The 19,302-nt window shown below is 62.4% G+C and overlaps 1 protein-coding gene across 5 annotated transcripts; it reads left to right on the top strand.

Annotated features, from left to right (window-relative positions):
* The first annotated feature begins 2,809 nt into the window (after positions 1 to 2,809).
* Positions 2,810 to 12,221, top strand: SMG9 (SMG9 nonsense mediated mRNA decay factor). 5 transcript variants are annotated; one of them, XM_031963276.1, is made up of 14 exons: positions 2,810 to 3,018; positions 4,514 to 4,677; positions 6,734 to 6,808; positions 6,898 to 7,165; positions 8,276 to 8,373; positions 8,624 to 8,736; positions 9,646 to 9,757; positions 9,935 to 10,030; positions 10,110 to 10,195; positions 10,502 to 10,608; positions 10,682 to 10,789; positions 10,869 to 10,997; positions 11,142 to 11,286; positions 11,702 to 11,780. In XM_031963276.1, exons 2-14 carry the CDS (start codon positions 4,522 to 4,524, stop codon positions 11,778 to 11,780), a joined length of 1,572 nt encoding a protein of 523 aa, XP_031819136.1. In that variant the 5' UTR covers positions 2,810 to 3,018; positions 4,514 to 4,521. The 5 variants fall into 5 exon arrangements, with proteins under 5 accessions (XP_031819136.1, XP_031819138.1, XP_031819139.1 ...); XM_031963278.1 differs by lacking the exon at positions 2,810 to 3,018 and adding an exon at positions 3,106 to 3,447; XM_031963279.1 differs by lacking the exon at positions 2,810 to 3,018 and adding an exon at positions 3,856 to 4,004.
* Positions 12,222 to 19,302: the final 7,081 nt, after the last annotated feature.

The raw sequence follows: 19,302 nt of genomic DNA, 5'->3' as shown, positions 1-19,302 counted from the left end.
TTGCCTCCGGGGCCCTCGTGTGGGGCCCAGCGGCCCATTTCTCTTTTGAGTTCGACGCTCAGATTGGCCGACGATGACCAGATCCTGCTGGTCACGCGTGAAGTCCTAGGACACAGAGCTTCCCTGTAATTCTTCCCGCTGGGCTCCTCATTGGGCCCTGGAGGCCCAGCAGAACAAATCTAATCTCTTCAGGTGACAGCCCTGTATCCGAAGCCTGGGTTCCCAACCCTGCCCAAGTCTCCTCCTCTCCAAACCAAACAGCCTCAGTTCCTATACAAAATCAATCAATTCACAAGCATTTATTAAGTGCCTGTTATGAGCCAGACATGTGTGATAAGGGCCAGAGATAAAAGTAAAATAAAGAAGAGATTTAAGAACATAGATTGCAGAGCAGGAAGGGCGTTTTGTGGACAGAAAACATAAGATGTCAACACAAAGGAAGCTTGAGGCTGACTGGCCCAATCTCTCCTTTTTACAAGTGAGAAATCTGAGAAATGGGCTTTCCCAAGGTCACTCAGTAAATCAGTGACAGAAAGAAATGCACCCTCCTCCATAGCCAAGATTCTCCCTCTTCCCTGGAAATGTTTGCTCTGCCCCACCCGATCAGCTGGGTATCGCTAGGACACACTCAGAGGCAGCCCAGGGACAGGATCTGAAGGATTACCGACTGCCACGCTGGCCCCCCAGCAAACGCCACCTCCCGCGGAGGACTCTGCTCCCAGTGGCTGCCCCTCCGGCTCCGACAGTCCGCACTCTAAAGCCCCTTTCAAAGCTGACCTCTCTATTGCCAAATCCCTCAGCCTTTTCTCAATCCTCATTCTGTCTGCAGTCCTCGACACCGCTGGTCACTCTCCCTGACCTCTTTGCAGCACTTGACACACTACTGGTCAATCTTCCTGACCTCTCTGTAGCCCTTGACACTGCTGGATATTCTCCCTGACCTCTGCAACCATCAACACTACTGGTCACTCTCCCTGACCTCTCGGCAGTCCTTGACACTGCTGGTCACTCTCCCTGACCTCTCTGCAGCCATCGACACTTCTGGTCACTTTCCTTCCCAGATGGACTCTCTTCTCTAGGAGAAAACTCTCTAGGTTTTTCTGATCCCTATCTCTCTGGGTTCCCCAGGCTTTCTGAGCACCCCATAAGAGAGACTCTTTTGCTTATTCTCATTCCATGTGATGACCACTCACCAGGAATATCCACAAGGGGCATGCTGGAGCCAGTTTGAACTGGAAAGAGCTAATTGTTAAATTTGTTTTAAGAGTATGAGCAAACACTATAAAATCAGGGCTTGATTTGTTGTGTTCATTTCTATACTCAAGGAAGTGAGGGGAAAATGCTATAATACAAATTAAACTTAAAAAGTAAGTTCCTTCATGCGTTTCCCCTCCCCACAAATTTTCCTAGCACATTCCTAGTTTGGCTTTATCCCGGGCCCTCTTCTCTATTTTTTCCCCTTGGTGATCTCACCTCCCAAAGGTTCAATCATTACCTCTGGGGACCCTCCTCAATTCTAGATGTGTAGTCCTAGTTTCTGAGATGCATTCACACACCATGTGCCTCTTGGACATCTTAGAACATTCCCTGTTCTAAGGGCCCTCCCAGGTCTGACATACTGGGCCCTATGCTCCTTTCCCTAACACTCACATTACTTATGTAATCTTTTCCTCTGGATTCTAAGCAACTTAAACTGTCTTTGTATCTCCAATGTTAAGCATGGGCCTCAACCAGAAAGGGACCCATCTCATATTTCTTGAATGTATGACAGACTATCAGGGCTGGGAGGGGCCTTAGAACAGGGGGTGTCAGAGCTGGGAGGGGCCTTAGAACAGGGGGGTCAGAGCTGGGAGGGGCTTAGAACAGGGGTGTCAGGGTGGGAGGGGGCTTAGAACAGGGAGTGTCAGGGCTGGGAGGGGCCTTAGAACAGGGTGTCAGAGCTGGGAGGGGCCTTAGAACAGGGAGGTCAGAGCTGGAGGGGCTTAGAACAGGGGTGTCAGGGTGGGAGGGGCTTAGAACAGGGTGTCAGGGCTGGGAGGGCCTTAGAACAGGTGTCAGGGGTGGGAGGGGCTTAGAACAGGGGTGTCAGGGCTGGGAGGGCCTTAGAACAGGGGTGTCAGGGTGGGAGGGACCTAGAACAGGGAGGTCAGGAGCTGGGAGGGCCTTAGAACAGGGAGGTCAGAGCTGGGAGGGAGCCTTAGAACAGGGAGGTCAGGGCTGGGAGGGCCTTAGAACAGGGGATGTCAGGGCTGGGAGGGCCTTAGAACAGGGGATGTCAGGGCTGGGAGGGGCTTAGAACAGGGGGTGTCAGGGCTGGGAGGGGACTTAGAACAGGGGGTGTCAGGGCTGGGAGGGCCTTAGAACAGGGGGTGTCAGGGCTGGGAGGGGCCTTAGAACAGGGGATGTCAGGGCTGGGAGGGCCTTAGAACAGGGGATGTCGGGACTCGGAGCTTCCTTCTAGATGCCCATTTGACAGATGAGGGAAGGAAGAGTGCACTTGAGAAGCCATTCCCCGGCCACGGGCCAGTGACCCGGAAGACCTCCATGCTTAAGCGCAGAGGTTTCATTCAGAACCTACAGGCCTTAGTATGGCCTGATAATTTTACTCGGTGGCCCCCCAGAAGAGGAATTTGAACACGCAACCATCAGCGCGGACCACCTCCCGGGCCCAGCCCCGCGCCCTCTGAAGCGCAGGCGTAGTGGGGCCAGATGAGAACAGAGCCGAGAAAGGGCGGGGAGCAGCACCCGGCAGGAGCCCAAGTTAACGCATGCGCAGTTTCTCATGCTCCGCACACCCGGCACCCTCAGCGCACGCGCGATGACATCACTCTAGCGACAATCCTCTTTGCCGTAGCTCCCCTTCTTCCCCCCTCCCTCTTCTCCCGCCCCCCGATTCCGGGAGCCCAGAAGCATCGCTCTCCATCGTTTTCCGTTGATTTGCCGGTGACGGGCCCTTCAGTAGCTCGACGCGGGAGAAGCGCGCGCCTCGGTCGCGGCGCTACTCAGCCACCAGCTCAGGTAAGGGTCAGGCGGCGCGCGGGCAAAAGGGCTCCTCCCACCGCGGGCGCGCGCCAGTGCCCTCCTCCCTCTTTGGGAGACCCGTGCGCTGCTGTCGCGGCCAATCAGACGTCATCTTAGAGAAGCGGGCCCCTCCCCTTCCCTGGTCGCGCCGGGGCCAAAGGACCAATCAGAGGCCAGCTCAGGGAAGGCCGCGCCCCTATCCCGCGCGCGCGAGGCCGCCGCGCCAGCGAGCCAATCAGGATTCAGTTCAGAGCAAGGCGCGCGGACGAGCGAACTCCACCCTCCTCCTGCACGTGCCTGATTCTGCCCTTCCACCCCCCTTAGCTTTCCTCCCCCACCATTGCTGGCAGCCCAACCCGGAAGTGGTTGAGAAAGGGCCCCCTGCCACCGTATTGCCCCCTCTTGCCAGGCGTCTCAGGAGCTGAGGTGCGGGCGGGAGTCCCGCTCCCGACACCCCCCGGGGCCGAGTCCCGCTCCCGACACCCCCAGAGGCCGAGTCCCGCTCCCGACACTCCGGGCCAGAGTCCGGCTCCCACCCCACCCCCGGGGCCGGTCCCGCTTCCCGACACCCCCCCCCACCCCCAGGCCGAGTCCCCTCCCGACACCCCGGGCCGAGTCCCGCTCCGACACCCGGCGAGTCCCCTCCCGCACCCCACCCACCCCGGGGCCGGTCCCGCTCCCGCCCCCCGGGGCCGAGTCCCGCTCCCGACACCCCCCGGGGCCGAGTCCCGCTCCCGACACCCCCCCCCACCCCGAGGCCGAGTCCCGCTCCCGACACCCCCGGGGCCGGAGTCCCGCTCCCGACACCCCCCGGGGCCAAGTCCCGCTCCCGACACCCCCCGGGGCCAAGTCCCGCTCCCGACACCCCCCGGGGCCAAGTCCGGCTCCCGACACCCCCCGGGGGGCCTTGGGCAAGTTCCTCAATGGCCTTGTCTGTGAAACCCGTGAGGGAGGGTGGCCGAGGAAGGGTCAAGGCCACAGGCGTTGGTTGAGCCTTCTCTGTGCCCGCGGCGGGAAGGAAGCGGGCTCTGCCCTGGGGAACCCCAGGCGGCCCTGAAAGGGGGAAGGGCGCCCGGCGGGCCCAGCCTTGTGCCGTGGGACCCGCGCCGAGGCCCCGCAGCCTAGAGCTAGGGTCCGCGCCCCTGGGGGTGGGGGTGGGGGCAGAGACCCGCGTCCCGGCTTGGAGTCACGTGAGCGCGTGAGCAGGCCCCCAGGGGCCCGCCCCGGGAACTCTCCTCCCTCACTGAGGGCCCCGGGGAGCTCCTCCCTCACCAATGGGCCCGGTGCCCTCCCCAGAGAGCTTTCCATCCAAACAGGGAGCCCCGGTGCCCACCCCGGGGGGCTCCTCCCTCAGCAGGGGCCCCGGTGCCCACCAGGGATCTGTCCATTCAAGCAGGGCCCCCTCCATCCGCCTGGAGCCGGGAGAGCCCCCCATGGGGAGCCCCTCCTTGCTCCCTCAGGGAGGACCCCGGTTTTGCTTCTTCCTCCCCAGGTAGCGCCATGTCCGAGTCTGGGCACAGCCAGCCCGGGCTCTACGGGATAGAGCGGCGACGCCGATGGAAGGAGCCGGGTTCCGGGGGCCCCCAGAACCTGTCGGGGCCGGGGGGCCGGGAGCGAGACTATGGCGCGCCCTGGGACCGGGAGCGAGAGCGGCGGGTGAGTGGGGCCTGCGCGGCCCTGGGTCCCAGGGGAGGCATCCCCGCACTCCAGGTGGCAGCAGGGCAGGAGCTCCCGCCTGGGCACCTTGCGCCCTGGCTACAAGGCCGTCCCCCTGGCCCATCCCCCCGCCCCGGCCAAGAGCTAGGCTGAGAAGCGGGGGCGGGGCCGAGGGCACGGGGCTGTCAGTCTGGGGAGGGGTCTGAAGGCAGGATGCCACGGGGCACAGCGCTGGGCCTGGGGGGAGGGAGGCAGCCGACGCTGCAGAGAAGGCCGCAGTGGGGGGGCCGCAGGCCGGGGCTGGGCCTGAAGAAGCTGCCCCTCACTCAGGTGGTGCCCCCGTGCCAGCCACACCCACCCGCGCCCTCCTCTGCTGGCTGGCCTCCCCGCAGGCCCCCCTGTGGCCGGCAGCGTCCTTGTCCCCTGCCCGGCTTGTCGGAGCTGCTCCTCTGGCCATGCGGCCGCATGCCGAGGGACAATCTGAGCCCCCAACCCAGCCCCCTCCTCCTTTTCCCTCCTTGGCTTTGCAGGGCCCACCCTCCCTGGTTGGGGTCCTGAGCCTCTGCCTTGTGTCGGGGGCGTCACCCTGGCCTGGCAGGCTCCCTCCTGGCCACTTGTGCTTCTGTTCTGGGCTGGGTCCCCTGAGCTCGGTCCCTCTGGCCTGGGTCCTGCTGCCCTCTGGTCTCTTTGGGCTCGGTCCCTCTAGGTTGGGTCCCCCAGGGGGTCCTGGCTGTGCCCCTGGCGTCCGGCCACCGCCCACGTAGGATCTTAGCGAGTCGGTGTCCAGCCGCTTTGGGAGCGTGGTTGGGGTGCCCAGGGACCCGCGAGCTCTGCCTCCCCCGTCCCCCTCATCCTCCGCCCCTGGATTCCCGACCCTCCTTTGATTCCATCCCACTCCTTGCGGTGCTGGCGGATCTGCTACATCCTGGCTGGCCGGGGGCCCGCATCCGGGGCAGCTTGCGGACTCTCTTCTGCTTCTTCCGGCAGCACGTTGGTTTTTCCCCCTTGCCCCAGTTTTCTGGGCGCCTGTGCTCTGGAAGCTCCGTTTTCCTTGGCGTCTCTGCCCACAGCCTGGTTAACGAGTGTTCGTGCCGAAGGCTCTGGGGCCTCATCCCCCGGCCGGACACTGCCCCCTGCTCTCTCTGGGACCGCAGTGCTCCCCCTGGGCTCGGTTCTGGTGCGGGCTCGGGCCCACTTCCCCCGCGCTCGGTTCTGGTGCGGGCTCGGGCCCACTTCCCCCGGGCTCGGTTCCGGTGCGGGCTCGGGCCCACTTCCCCCTGGCTCGGTTCCGGTGCGGGCTCGGGCCCACTTCCCCCGGGCTCGGTTCCGGTGCGGGCTCGGGCCCACTTCCCCCGCGCTCGGTTCTGGTGCGGGCTCGGGCCCACTTCCCCCGGGCTCGGTTCTGGTGCGGGCTCGGGCCCACTCCGGGCCCGGCAGGGCCTCTTGGGACGAGCCTTCGGGCCTGAGCAACCCCAGCGGGCGCCTTGAGGCTCCCGGCCCCTCGGCGCCCTTGGTCACCATGGCCCGGGTTCCTGGCTGACCCTGGGCACTCCTGGGCTGGAAGGGGTCGCTCCCTCCAGTCTCACATTGAGTTTCTCGGTGGTTATTCAGGCTCCACTTTTGGCTGGGTGGGGGCCAGGGGACTGGGGGGGCTGGGAGGCTCAGGAGGCTGGGGGCTGGGGGCCAGGATCTGCCTGCATTCAGAAGTCAGGCGCCTCTCCAGTGGGGGAGGCCACACCGAGGGGAGTCATGATGCTGCCATCCCCTGGGGAGGGAGGACTAAAGCACCCCCGGTGATCTGATTACAGTCCTCCAGGAGGACGGGGTGGCTCTTCCCTGCCCTGACCTCTGGGAGTGCGGTGGGGGGATGGAACCCCAGGGCAGAAGGAAGTAACTCTCCCCCCTCCTCTCCTTCAGTCTTCTCTGGGGGGAGGGGAGGATGGCCCCCGGGGCCTGGCGGGGCGAAGGAGAGCTGGGGCGGGGGGCCTTGCCAGGGCAGTACTGGGGAGCCGCCCCAAGCCCTTGAGCTCTGGCACCCCCTCCTTCCCTTCCACAGGATGGCAACGAGGAGGCAGGGACGTCAATCATCCAGAAAACGCCCATCATCCTCTCCAAGCCTCCAGCAGAGAGGGTAGGGCAGTGGGCAAGTCCTGGGGGCCCCGGGGCATTCTGGGGCTGCAGTGGGGGCTGCAGGGACTGAAGCTTCTTTTTCCTCCTCAGTCCAAACTTCCACCCCCGACCGCCCCGGCTCCCACCACTCTGCAGGCCCCGGCTCCTCTGGACAAACCCATTGTTCTGATGAAGCCTCGGGAGGAAGCCAAGGGCCCGGCCGGGGGGGCAGGGGCCCCGGCCCTTGAAGGGGCCACGCCACCCCCCCCAGTGGTCCCCGCCCCTCCCAAGGGGGAGAAGGAAGGCCAGCGGCCCACCCAGCCCGTCTACCAGATACAGAACCGGGGCATGGGCACCACGACGCCCGCCGCCTTGGACCGTAAGTGGGGGCGCACAGAGACGGGCTGAGACTAGGGGTGCTCGGAGCAAAGTGGGTGAACAGGGGCACGACAGGTCAGTAGGCGGCCCTGGAGGTTGCCCTCCATCCCCCCGCCGGGCCTGCTCCCCTGGAAGATGCTCGAATCGGGGGGGGGGGGTGGCCCTGTCAGCACAGCGAGGGAACCTGGAACACGCTCGGGGCCGCCGCTGCCTCCAATAAAAGGCACAGGGAAGGACCCTCTGTGCGACGTGTCTGCGTGCAGGTGCATGATGGGAGGCCGAGAGTCCCAGGGAGAGGCCGGGCCCCCGCACACCCAGGGCCGTCACTCCCCACGTTCTCAATGTGAGAAGCAGCCCCCGAGCCTGGGGCCTCCCCAGGGACTCAAAGCACAGACAGACCCGGATCCCAAAGGAGGGAGATCCTGAAAGGGGGGGGTGATTCTGGCACAAGGCCGGGGGTCCGGCCAGGGAGGCTCATCCGGGGCCTGGCCTCAACATGGGCGCCATGGGGGACAGTGCCCAGCAGGAGACCCACCAAGGTAGACATTTACAGAGAACGGAGCTCCACCGGGTCCTGGGGGAGACAGGCAGCCCCCTGAGACTTGGGCACTGCTGGCTGGCCCTTGGGAGGCAGGGGGAGGGGGCAAGTGGGCCCATGGAGCAGCCGACAAGAGGGATCTGGGAGGTCTCATCCCAGCCCATCCTTCTGGGAGACCCCCTAGGACCTGCTCACAGGTAAGGGAGAGGCTGGGGGAGGGTGCTGCAGTTAGAGCTGCTGGGGGGCAGCCTCCCAACAAACCTCCCCCCAGGGCACCTGCCCAGCTGCTGCCCAGGCTCACTGCCCCAGGGGCTGGGGCTTCCCCCCAGAAGGGGAAGGAGGTGGGGAAGAGGCGAACCTCTCAGCAGCCCATCCTGGAAGGAGCAAAGGCCGCCCTCTCTGCAGTCGGCTCGGCCTCCCCTTGGGACGCGGCCTCCCCTTTATTGGCCACCAGTGCGCATTTATTAAGTGCCTGCTGTGTGCGGCGCTGTGCCAAGCCATGCAGATACGCAGGAAGGCAGAACCAGCCCCTGGTCCGGGTGACAGGCGGCCCCCTTCTCTCTCCCTTCCCAGCCGTGGTGGGCCAGGCCAAGCTGCTGCCCCCCGAGCGCATGAAGCACAGCATCAAGTTGGTGGATGACCAGATGAACTGGTGCGACAGTGCCATCGAGGTGAGCCCTGGGAGGGGCCGGGGCCTGGGTGGGGCCGGGAGCGCCGGGGGGAGGCTGCCCGCCAGAGAACCCGCCTGCTGGGGGGGAAGCACTCCCGCTGGGGGGGCCTGCCTGCCGTTGGGGGGGGAGAACCCACCCGCTGGGGGGCTGCCCAGGCGGCTCTTGCAGCAGCACCCCTGCCTGCGGCGGGACGAGCGGCGCCTCTGCAGTCGGGGGAGGGGGCTGACGACCTGCGCTGCACTCTCCTCAGTACCTGCTGGATCAGACGGACGTGCTGGTGGTCGGGGTCCTGGGTCTGCAAGGAACGGGCAAGTCAATGGTCATGTCCCTGCTGTCGGCCAACACCCCCGAGGAGGACCAGAGGTAGGCGGGGCCCGGGCCCCTCTGCTGCTCCTCTGCCCCCCCACCCCCCGCCCATGAGGCCCCGTCACAGAGCTCCCTCCACCGCCTCCCCCCGTGGGCGACCCAGGGTCACAGCTCTCAGTGTCCTCAGCTGTGAAATGGGGAGATCTGTCCCCTGGGGCCCAGCTGCCGGAAGTGAAACGCAGGCCTGTTACCCGGGGGGGGTGAGTCAGTAAAAGGGCAGGGCCGGCCCAGATCTGAGCCCAGAGCCCAAACCTCCGCCCAGAAGCAGCCCTGATCCCAGCAGTCCGGCCCCTGTGGTCGGAGCCCCACCCTCCTGTGGCCCCCAGCGCGCACTTAGTCATAGGCCAGGGTGAGCTAAGCTTGAGGTTTCTCAGGCCAGTCACAGGGTTGGGCACACAGTAGGCACTAAATAAGCGCTGCTTGAGTCAGTAAAAGGGCAGGGCCGGCCCAGATCTGAGCCCAGGACCTCCCTCTGTGGTTAGTCCCTAAGGGGGGAGGGGGGCAGGGGGACGGTCACCTTCCAGAGGCCCCCTGCACTGGCTCCACGTCGGGCCGTGTCTCAGACAGGGTCAGGAAGAGCCGAGGCAGGCCCCCTGCCCCGGCCCATGACGTCTGCACGAGGTAGCATGAGAGGAGCCCAGGGAGGCCCGCGCTCATCTGGAGCTGGGGGTCCACTAGCGCCCCCAGCTTTTCCTGCCCATCCCCCTGGCACCGGAAGGCTGACCCAGCATTCCCTCCCCCCCTCGATCCCTCGCGGCAGACACGTGCCGTCACCCCCATTTCAGACGAGGGGCCGGCCTCCGAGGCTGCTCCCCTGGGCCGGGCCCCTGAGGGCCCCTGAGCAGCCCCCGGCCCCTTGGGAGGGGGCACGGAATCTGACGGGAGGAACCCGCGCTGCCCCCCCAGAGCCTACGTGTTCCGGGCCCAGAGCGCCGAGATGAAGGAGCGTGGGGGGAACCAGACCAGCGGCATCGACTTCTTCATCACCCAGGAGCGCATTGTCTTCCTGGACACCCAGGTGGGCTGGGCCTCTGCAGGCCAGCAGGGGGCAGTCACGGGCCCAGGGGCTGCCCGCGCCCAAGGCATCATTAAGCGCCCACTGTATGCAGTGCACGGCTGGGGCCACCAAGTCCTCCTCACCTGCCGGCAGTGCTCCCCTGGCCTCAGCCCTGACACCCCTTCCTTCTTCCCTCAGCCCATCCTGAGCCCGTCCATCCTGGACCACCTCATCAACAATGACCGCAAACTGCCCCCCGAGTACAACCTCCCCCACACCTACGTGGAGATGCAGGTGAGGGGTCGGGGGTCAAGTGGGGGGAAGGGGGAGAAGATGGGGCCATGGCCCCCTGAGTGATGTCTCTCCTGTCCAGTCCCTGCAGATCGCGGCCTTCCTCTTCACTGTCTGCCACGTGGTCATCGTGGTGCAGGACTGGTTCACTGACCTCAGTCTGTACCGGTGAGCGGCAGGGGGACCCCGGGCCTGGGCTCAGGGCACCAGATTCGAATCCCAACTCAGGTGCTTCTATCTGAGGGCAAGCACGGGCCGTGGCTGCCTAGGCTATGGAGGCGGCAGCGGGGGCTGGAGCTTGCGGCCGAGAAGACCCAGAGCCTCTGTGGGCTACTCTGAAAAATGGGGCTCAGGGAGGCAGCGTTGGGATGGGCAGGGCACGGGGCTCCACAGACACTGGGGGGCTTCCTGCAGGCAGGTCTTGCTTGGTGGGGGCCACAGGCAAGGCAGCAAGCCTCCCGTGCCCCCACCCAGGTTCCTGCAGACGGCCGAGATGGTGAAGCCCTCCACCCCCTCCCCCAGCCACGAGGCCAGCAGCTCCTCTGGCTCGGACGAAGGCACCGAGTACTACCCCCACCTGGGTGAGGCACCGCTCCTGGGGGGGCGGGGTGCTGCTCCTGCCCAGCCCAGGCTCACCCACCCCCCTTCCCCCAGTCTTCCTGCAGAACAAGGCCCGGCGGGAGGACTTCTGCCCCCAGAAGCTGCGGCAGATGCACCTGGTGATTGACCAGCTGATGGCCCACTCCCACCTGCGCTACAAGGGTAAGGGGCCGCCCCCGGGCCCGCCCCGAGGCCGCCTCCCCGCCTCGCCCTCACCACGGCCCCCTCTCCTCTTCCACAGGCACCTTGTCCATGCTGCAGTGCAATGTCTTCCCGGGCCTGCCCCCTGACTTCCTGGACTCGGAGGTGAACCTCTTCCTGGTGCCCTTCATGGACACTGAGGGGGACAGCGAGAGCCTGCCCCGGGCAGGTACCAGCCGGGGGGCCCGGGGTGGGGGGTGGGTGGCTCCCTGTGGGCGTGGGGTGGGCGTGGGACTGCTCGGGTGGGGGCGGGCACCCGAGGGGAGGGCAAAGGCACCGGGCCGAGGTTCTCACCCTGTCCCTCCATCCCCAGGCCCGGGCTCCAGCCCGCTCTTTTCCCTTCTCCCGGGCTACCGGGGCCACCCCAGCTTCCAGTCCTTAGTGACCAAACTCCGGAGCCAGGTGATGTCCATGGCCCGGCCGCAGCTCTCGCACACCATCCTCACGGAGAAGAACTGGTACGGCCCTGGGGGGAGGGGCCGGCGGGCAGGGGGGGCACAGGGTGGAGGGGGGCCCAGGAAAGGGGGAGAACTGGTGGACAAGGGGCTCACCTTCCACCCTTGGCAAAGCTCAGAACCCAGGATATGTGAACTGGGGAGGGGGATGTCTGGGCCGATTTCAAAGGAAAGGCATCTCTGGGTGGTCCTGAGCCGTCTGAGATACTTGGGCATCAGTGAGGTCCCAGTGAGATCCGGAGTTCTCAAGGAGGGCCCAGAGAGGTTCTGGTGAGGTCCTGGAGGTCCCAGAGTTCTCAAGGAAGGCCTGGAGGTCTCAGGGAGGGCCCAGAAGTTCTCTGACGGCTCTCCCCGGCCCACTCTCTGACAGTGGCTCTCCCCGGCCCTCTCTCTGACGCCCGCCCTCCCCTTGGCCTAGGTTCCACTATGCTGCCCGGATCTGGGATGGGGTCAAGAAGTCCTCCGCGCTGGCTGAGTACAGCCGCCTGCTGGCGTGAGGTGTGCGAGGAGGGCGGCGCGCAGGGCTTGCAAAGTTCCCGGAGGACCAGGGGTCCCTTTCCCCACCTCCAGCTGCTGTGTGTGAGTTCGCGCACACCAGGCCCCTTGGGGGTGCAGACAGCAGCGGCAGGAGAGCCAGTGGGGGGATTCAGCTGCTCGGACGTCCCGGGGCCAGCGGAAGGTTCTCGGGGGTCAGAGCCTGGGGCTCATCCATCCCCACAGATTGAGGGAGAAAGGTGATCGATTTTCAAGACCCAGCGAGAAGCGGGGCCCCTCTCCCAGCCCCCCGTTCTCGGGCCAGACAGCCAGACAAGTGGGGAGCTCGGAGCTCCCGTCTTCCCCGGGTGGTCCCTCTGAGAGCTGGGGCCAGGGATGCCCCTGTCCTCGAGGGCGCCTCTTCTGGGTCCGATTTGTTGGTTAATAAAGATGGTAACTCAGCACCACATCGGTCCTTGTTCTGAGACGCCACCCTCCTCCCTCTCGCTCAGCCTTGGCACGTGGCCCGGGGCCGCTGCCCCGGAAGGGCCTATCCCTGCCGCTCACTGCCGGGGAGAGACCCCATGGACCCCGGGGGGCTGGGGGTGCGGGGCAGCAAGGGGCTCGGCGCACCGTAAGCTCCTCCTAAGTGTTTATGGGATTGGCCGGGCCCTGGTTGTACAGACGGGCCAGTGTAGACGCGGACTGGTGGTGCTGTCTCCTGTGTGACTGCCGAGTTCCTCTCCCAGGGACTCCCTGGTCCTGCCTGAGGGTGGGGGGGTCGGACAGGGTCTCCTGAGAGGGCTCCGGGCTGGCTTCATAGCTGTGCTCCCCCAGGGGTCCCTGGGCTGGGAGGTGGCCATTTGGGTTCCAGCCACTCTTCCTGTCTGGCTCAGTCTTTCTCCTCCCCCGAGTCGCATGGACGCACCCTCACCCTAACCCCCCAAACCCTCCCTTATTCCCTGAGACATCTGGGGGCACGCCCTTCATCTCGCCATCACCCACACGTGCCCCCCCCCCCCAGGTCACGGACTCTGACATCCCTTTGTCCGATGACCATCTTGTCCGTGTGCCTCCACCCCTCGCCCCTCACTTCTTTCCCAGTTGATCCCCCTTGTAAACCCCTGGGACATGCCACGTTCCTCACTCCCCTTGGCTCTTGTCTAAAACCTTCCAGCCCCCGCCCTTGGCTACGCCCGCCTGCTGCTCCTGCTGCGGGCCTGACCCCGGGGGTGATGTCATCCCAAGGGGCCCCTCCCTGCTGCCCCACAGTCCGTGAGATGGCCCCGGGCTGCCAGCTGCTGCCTTGGTGCACAGAGCACTGGCTGGGAATGGAGAGGACTCGTCCTCAGGGTCTAACCCGGCCCTTCCTGGCGCGGGACCCCGGCGGGCCCTTCCCCAGACCCTCTGCCCCAGAGAGCCCACATGGGGTCACAAAGTGACTGAAAGGGAGGAGCCAGCCCTGCCCTGTCCTCATCTCCATAGTGGCTCGGGAGCTTTCCATCCCTCCTCCAGCTCCCCTCCTCCCTCACCCCCTCCGCTGAGGAGCTGCCCTGATACTCTGCTGAGGGAAGGAAAGCCCTTCACCGAGCGCTTCCTCTCCCTGTTCTCCGTCCCCCACCGTATAAACGCCTCTGTCCCTGCTTCCCAGGAGAGCTGGGCCCCCTGGCCAAGGCTGGTAGTCCTGCGGGGGACCTCACTCCGCTACCCCCTCCTCCGCCTCATCTTCCCTCCTCCGTCTCCCTTGTTATTAGCACCTCACTGCCTACAAACATGACCACGGCTCCCCACCCTCAAGGATCTGTGTCCCCAATAACGATTATCCGCTCTGGAAAAGCCTTGGACGACGGAAGCTTCCGTTTCCTCTCATCTCGCCCTCTTCGCTCCTTGAAATCTGACTTCTGAACCCCTGGGTCACTGACACTGCTTCTCTCCAAAGCGCCATTGCTCTCCTCGGGGCCAGACCCAGCGTCCCTGGCTCAGGCCTCATCCTCCTTTCCCTCTGCGGCCTCTAACGCGGTTCATTGTTCTCTTCTTTCAGAAAAAAAATATATTTTTTGTAAATCGAATTTTACTTTTTTAATTACCCGGAGCAGGAAATCGCAGGAAACATTCGTTCCTTAGATTTTGAACTTGAGATTTGTCCCCCCCCCTTCCCATTCTCCCCTCCCCCAAATAGCAAACAGTCTGGTGTAGGTTATACACGTGCAATGAGGGAAACGTGTTTCTCCGGCGGTCGGGCTGTGAAAGAAGAATCGGAATAAAAGGGCAAAACCCCGAGGGAAAAAAGCGAAAATGGCCCGCTTCGGGCTGGCCTGGACTCAGCAGCTTTCTCCGGATGGGGCCCCTTCTCCGTGGGCCCCGCCCTCTCTTTAGTGGCCACGCCCTCTCTTCCATAGGCCCCGCCCCCTCCCCGTGGGTCCTGCCCTCTCCTCCGTCGATCCCGCCCTCTCTTCCATAGGCCCACCCCTCTCCCCGTGGGTCCCGCCCTCTCCTCTGTCGGCCCCGCCCCTCTCCTCTGTCGGCCCCGCCCTCTCCCTGTCGGCCCCGCCCCTCTCCCCGTCGGCCCCGCCCCCTCCCCTGTCGGCCCCGCCCTCTCCCCTGTCGGCCCCGCCCCTCTCCTCCGTCGGCCCCGCCCCCTCCCCGTGGGTCCTGCCCTCTCCTCCGTCGGCCCCGCCCTCTCCCTGTGGGTCCCGCCCCCTCCTCAGTGGGCCCGCCCTCTCCCGGCGATCCCCGGACGCCCTGTCTGGCCGCCCCCTGCCTCCTTGGTCCTCCCCACCTAGTCATCCCCACCGCTAACCCCTCATCTCCCTGCTCTCCCGGTGACGTCATCCACCTCCAGGGTTTCACTTCTCTCTGCCCAGATGACTCAGGCCCGCTTAGCGAACCTCTGGGCGGACCTCCCGGCCCGCATTTCCTCCAGGCACCCCCCCAGTTCCCCCTGCACATCCCAAACTCCGCTCCTCGGCTCTTCCCAGACCTGACCTGGCTGCCCCCGGGCTCGCGCCCTCCTCCCTCCCGGGCCGGGCCCGCCCCGTCAGTTCCCGCTGTGTGCCCCCGGGCGCCGCCCCTTTGGGCTCTCCCCTCGCCGCTCCGAGGTCAGGGCCCTCCCCCACTCAGGATCCTCCGGGATCAAGAATAACATCCCCCCGCCTGCAGAACCCTCCGGAACCTCCCCTCCCCCTGCCCCCCCCCCCCGTGGGTCACACGTCGTCTTCCCCCCTGGCTTTCTGGACGTGACGCTTCGAATCCCGACTCCAGAGATCTCCCCCTCCCCCCTCCGACCCCTCCCACCCCCATCTCTGAGCCCGGAGCGCTCTCCTTGGTTGTGGCTCCCTTCAGCGCCCCCCCCCCCAGGATAACTTGGGAGGGGGGCAGGGGACAGAGCACTGGCCCTGGAGTCAGGAGGAGCTGCCCTTCCCCCACTCCCTCAGCGTCTTCCCTCTCAGACGGGGGAGGGGAGGGGGCCGACATTTAGAGTATTTCTCATAGGCCCCCCAGCAGGGAGAGCTGTCTCAGCTCGCCGGAATGAGTGCGGGGGGTGGGGGGGGGGAGGGGCTGTCCGATCCCCACCCCCAGCCCCCAGCTGTGGGCCCCTGATAGTTCACACATGCCCGGCATGCAGTAGGTGCTTAATTAATGCTTGTTGGCTGACTCAGTGGCTGATTCATGGCCATCGGTATCTCTGCTCTGGACAGGAAGCAAGAGACTCCAGGTAAATACGGGTCTCCCACCGGCAGGTAAACGCCGCGTCGTTACCACAGGAGTCCGATATGCCCTTGCATTAGCAGTGAGCACTTGCAGAGGCGCTTCAGTCCCGGCCCACTCTTCGGGGCCCATTTGGAGTTTCCTTTTCTTTCTCCAGCTCCTTTTACAGATGAGTAAACTGAGGCAAACAGGGTCAAGTGACTTGTCCACAGTCACACTTTGCGTGTCCCAGGCTGGATTTGAACTCGGGTCCTGCTGACTCCAGGGCCAGTTGTCTCCACTGCCGCCTCGCTGTCTTAGCATCGAGCGCATCTCCTCTTTCTAAAAACGACTTCATTTGTTCCCAGTTATATGTAAGGAGCTTTTAACATTCCTTTTAGAAAGCTGCCGATTTCCAGTTTCTGGCTTCCACTGCCCGCAAGCAGCTTAACGGAGCTCACACTAAGGTCACACAGCTCTCTGAAGCCCCTCACGGGAACGTCCACCCGCTGCCTTTGGTTATCACGGGAGTGAATGGCGCCTCGGCGGTTAGGAAATAACACCGGTTCTGCCCATTACAGGCCAGGAGACGGAGGCCGCCTCCCGGTGCCCGGCAGTCCCGGCTTGCTCGGGCCCCCAGCTGGAGGGGCCTGGAACCGAGCCCCCACCGCGGACAGGCTGGCCACCCCACGGGATGACCACACACAGCGGAGAAGCCGCCACAGAAGGCCTCCGGGCAGCTGGTGGCACACTGGCCCTGGAGTCCGGAGGTCTGAGGTCCAATGGGATGTGTGATCCTGGGCAAGGCGGGGAGGGAGGAAGAAGGAAGGAGGGAGGAAAGGAGAGAAGAAAGGAGTGAAGAGGGAAAGAAAGCAGGGAGGGAGGGACGAAGGAAAGGAAGGAGGAAAAGAAGGAATGAAGAGGGAAAGAAAGAGGAAGGAAAGAAGAAAAAAAAGAAAACAAAATCTCAGCCTTGGAAGGATCCTTGCTTTGGCAGGTTGCCATCTACATCAGAGAGAGGAGCTGACAGGGAAATAAATCCAGTAGCTTGGGTGAAGCTGCACCCACAGCATCAGAGGTGACATGGCAGGGAGGGGCCAGCCTGGAGGCAGGGAGATCTGGGTTCAAACCCCCCTCCCCCTGTGCAGCTAGAATTTAATGATGTTTATAGAGAGCACAACATCGGGCACATAGTGGGCACCTAATAAATGCTGCTTCCCTTCCCCTGGCACAACAACAGGAACATGGACAGAGCGCTCTGCAGTGCCACCCACCAGAGCCGGGTCTGTGGTCCTGTGACTGGTTCTTACCCCATAATAGGCCCAGCCTTTCCCACAAGTACGTCTCCTTCTCTGAGGAAACCTCCCCACTTCCTTTGCGTAACCCCCGTTGGGTCCTGTGCGGTGGCGTAAGTCAGGCCTTTCCCTTCGAATGACCGTCAGCTCGAGCCCCGAGACACACCCGCCCAACACCCCCAAGGACAATAGTTTAACAAGTGGTGAGCCCTTGTTTGTGGCGTGACTCAGTTTCCCAGATGATCCAGCCCAGTTTCCTCCTCCTGTTTCCTTCGGGACCGGGCTTGTCACGGAGGCCCCTCCGTAGCTGTCCATGCGGGCTCACAGCCCCCTCTGACCACAGGCCTTTTCTCGGGGAGGGCCATTAGACCAAATTGTTTTTGAGTGCCGTCAGTGGTCAGCGGTCTGGGATTGGCTCCCAGCCACCACACCTCCCAGGCTTGGGGAACCTTTCCATGTGTAATGGAGAGTTTGGGCTGCGTGTGTGGGCCCTGGTCCTAGCACCGAGCCGTGGGGGACACAGCCGGTGGCAAGTTCCAGCTTTGTGGGCAACATCCAAGGGACCCGGACCCCCTTTCTCTACATCAGACTGAGGTCGCCATTGGTGTCCACAGCTCCTTTGCAGCCTGTCTGATTGATGATCTCCCTCTTCATGGAGCGGCGACTCAATCTCACAAAATACGATAACAAAGGTCAAACTTGCTTCTCCTGGAGGACTTGGGCTTTCCTTAAAGTTGAAGTGTCGAGAGGTGGGACCAAGATGGCGGAGTAAAGGCAGGAGCTCACCCAAGCTCTCCCCCAACCTCTCCAAATTCCCTTAAATAATGATTCTAAACAAAATAGAGCATCAGAAAGACAGAGTAGAACATTTTCCAGCCAAGGACAACTTGGGTCAGCAGAAAGGGTCTGTGACAATAGTCCAGTACGCAGTTCTGGCACAGATTGCGCCAACCGGCCCAGCCCTGACCCCAGCAAAGCAGGGCTCTGGCTTCAGCACACTGGCTCTTCCAGCGACAGAGGGGTAGGGCAGAGAAGAGGGCTTGTGATCGGGTCCCGAAAAGGGTCTCTGAAAACAGCTTGGGACAGTGCACCCTCCACCCTGGAGACAGAGCCCTACTTTACCAGAAAGTTAAAAGCCAAGTAATAGTCTACGAAAAATGAGCGAACAGCAAAAAAAGTTTCTGATCATAGAAAGTTACTACTGGGCCAAGGAGAAGATGACAAAGTCAAAGCTCCCACAGCCAAAGCTTCCAAGAAAAATCAGAATTTGGCTCGGGCCATGGAAGAGTTTAAAGGGGACTTTGAAAATCAAGAAAGAAAAATCAGGAAAAGAATTGAGAGTGGTGCAAAAGGGAATTTAAGAAAAAACTAATAGGAATGCCTTAGAAAGAAAAATTGGGCAATTGGGAAAGGAGGAAAAGCTCTCTAAAGAAATTAATTCCTTAAAAATTAGAATTGAACAAATGGAAACTAATGACATTATGAGAAATCAAGATACAATAAAAGAAATCCCTCCCCGCCAAAAAAATTTGTGAAATATTTCATTGGAAAATTGACCTGGACAACAGATCCAGGAGAGATCATTTAAAAATTATTGGTCTACCTGAAAGTCATGATCAGAAAAAGAACCTGGATGTCACCTTTCAAGAAATTATCATGGAAAACTGTTCTGATATTCTAGAACCAGAGGTAAAATAGAAATTGAAAGAATCCACCAATCACCTCCTGAAAGAGATCCCGAAATGAAAACTCCCAGGAATATTATAGCCAAATTCCAGAACTCCAAGGCCAAGGAGAAAATATTGCAAGCATCCAGAAAGAAACAATTCATGTATAGTGGAGCCAGTCAGGATACCACAAGATTTAGCAGCTTCTGCATTTCCCAGAGGGATCAATCTGCCTCTTGCTCTTCTCTAGACCCAGGGCAATCACTTCGTCTACCCAACTTCCCAATCTGCCTGCCCGGTTCTCCAGGTCACTGAATCCATCTGTCAAGTCTCCCTAAATCACTAATCTCCTACAGATATGACCTTGGACAAATGACTTCCCTCCTGGGCACTCAGTTTCCCCATCTGTAAAACAAATGGATGGAGAGGGATGTGGAGTCAGAGTTGGCCACAGTCAGCAAGACCTGAGTTCAAGTGACACGCACTGGCTATGTGAAGTTCCTTAACCACTTGGGTCTCTATTTACCTACTGGAGTAGATGGCTTCTGCTGTTCCAACTTTTAGCCCTACATTGCTATGACCTTATGATTCGATCTCAGGTCCCTTTCATATCCAAGTCCATAAAACACTGATCAGGAGGCACGATACTTTCAAAATAAGGGGCTGTCACCCAGAAGGAGGGCTAGCTTTGTTCTGTTCAGCCTCAGAGGACAAAACCCAAAGCTATGGTGGGATGGCAGAAGGAAGGGACAAGGAAGGAAACGGAGGCTTAAAATTGGGCCCCCTGATAGAAGTGTCCAAAAGTGAAATGGGCTGCCCCATTAGGTAGTGAGCTTCCTATCGCCGTAGGACTCCAAGCAAAGGCTTCTCAGGGCTGGAGAAGAGGGTATCTCTGC

Source organism: Sarcophilus harrisii, chromosome 3 (assembly GCF_902635505.1).
Source record: "Sarcophilus harrisii chromosome 3, mSarHar1.11, whole genome shotgun sequence".
Classification (NCBI taxonomy): Eukaryota; Metazoa; Chordata; class Mammalia; order Dasyuromorphia; family Dasyuridae; genus Sarcophilus; species Sarcophilus harrisii.
Note: the sequence above shows the minus strand (reverse complement) of the source record. Positions and strands in the feature narration are given on the sequence as shown.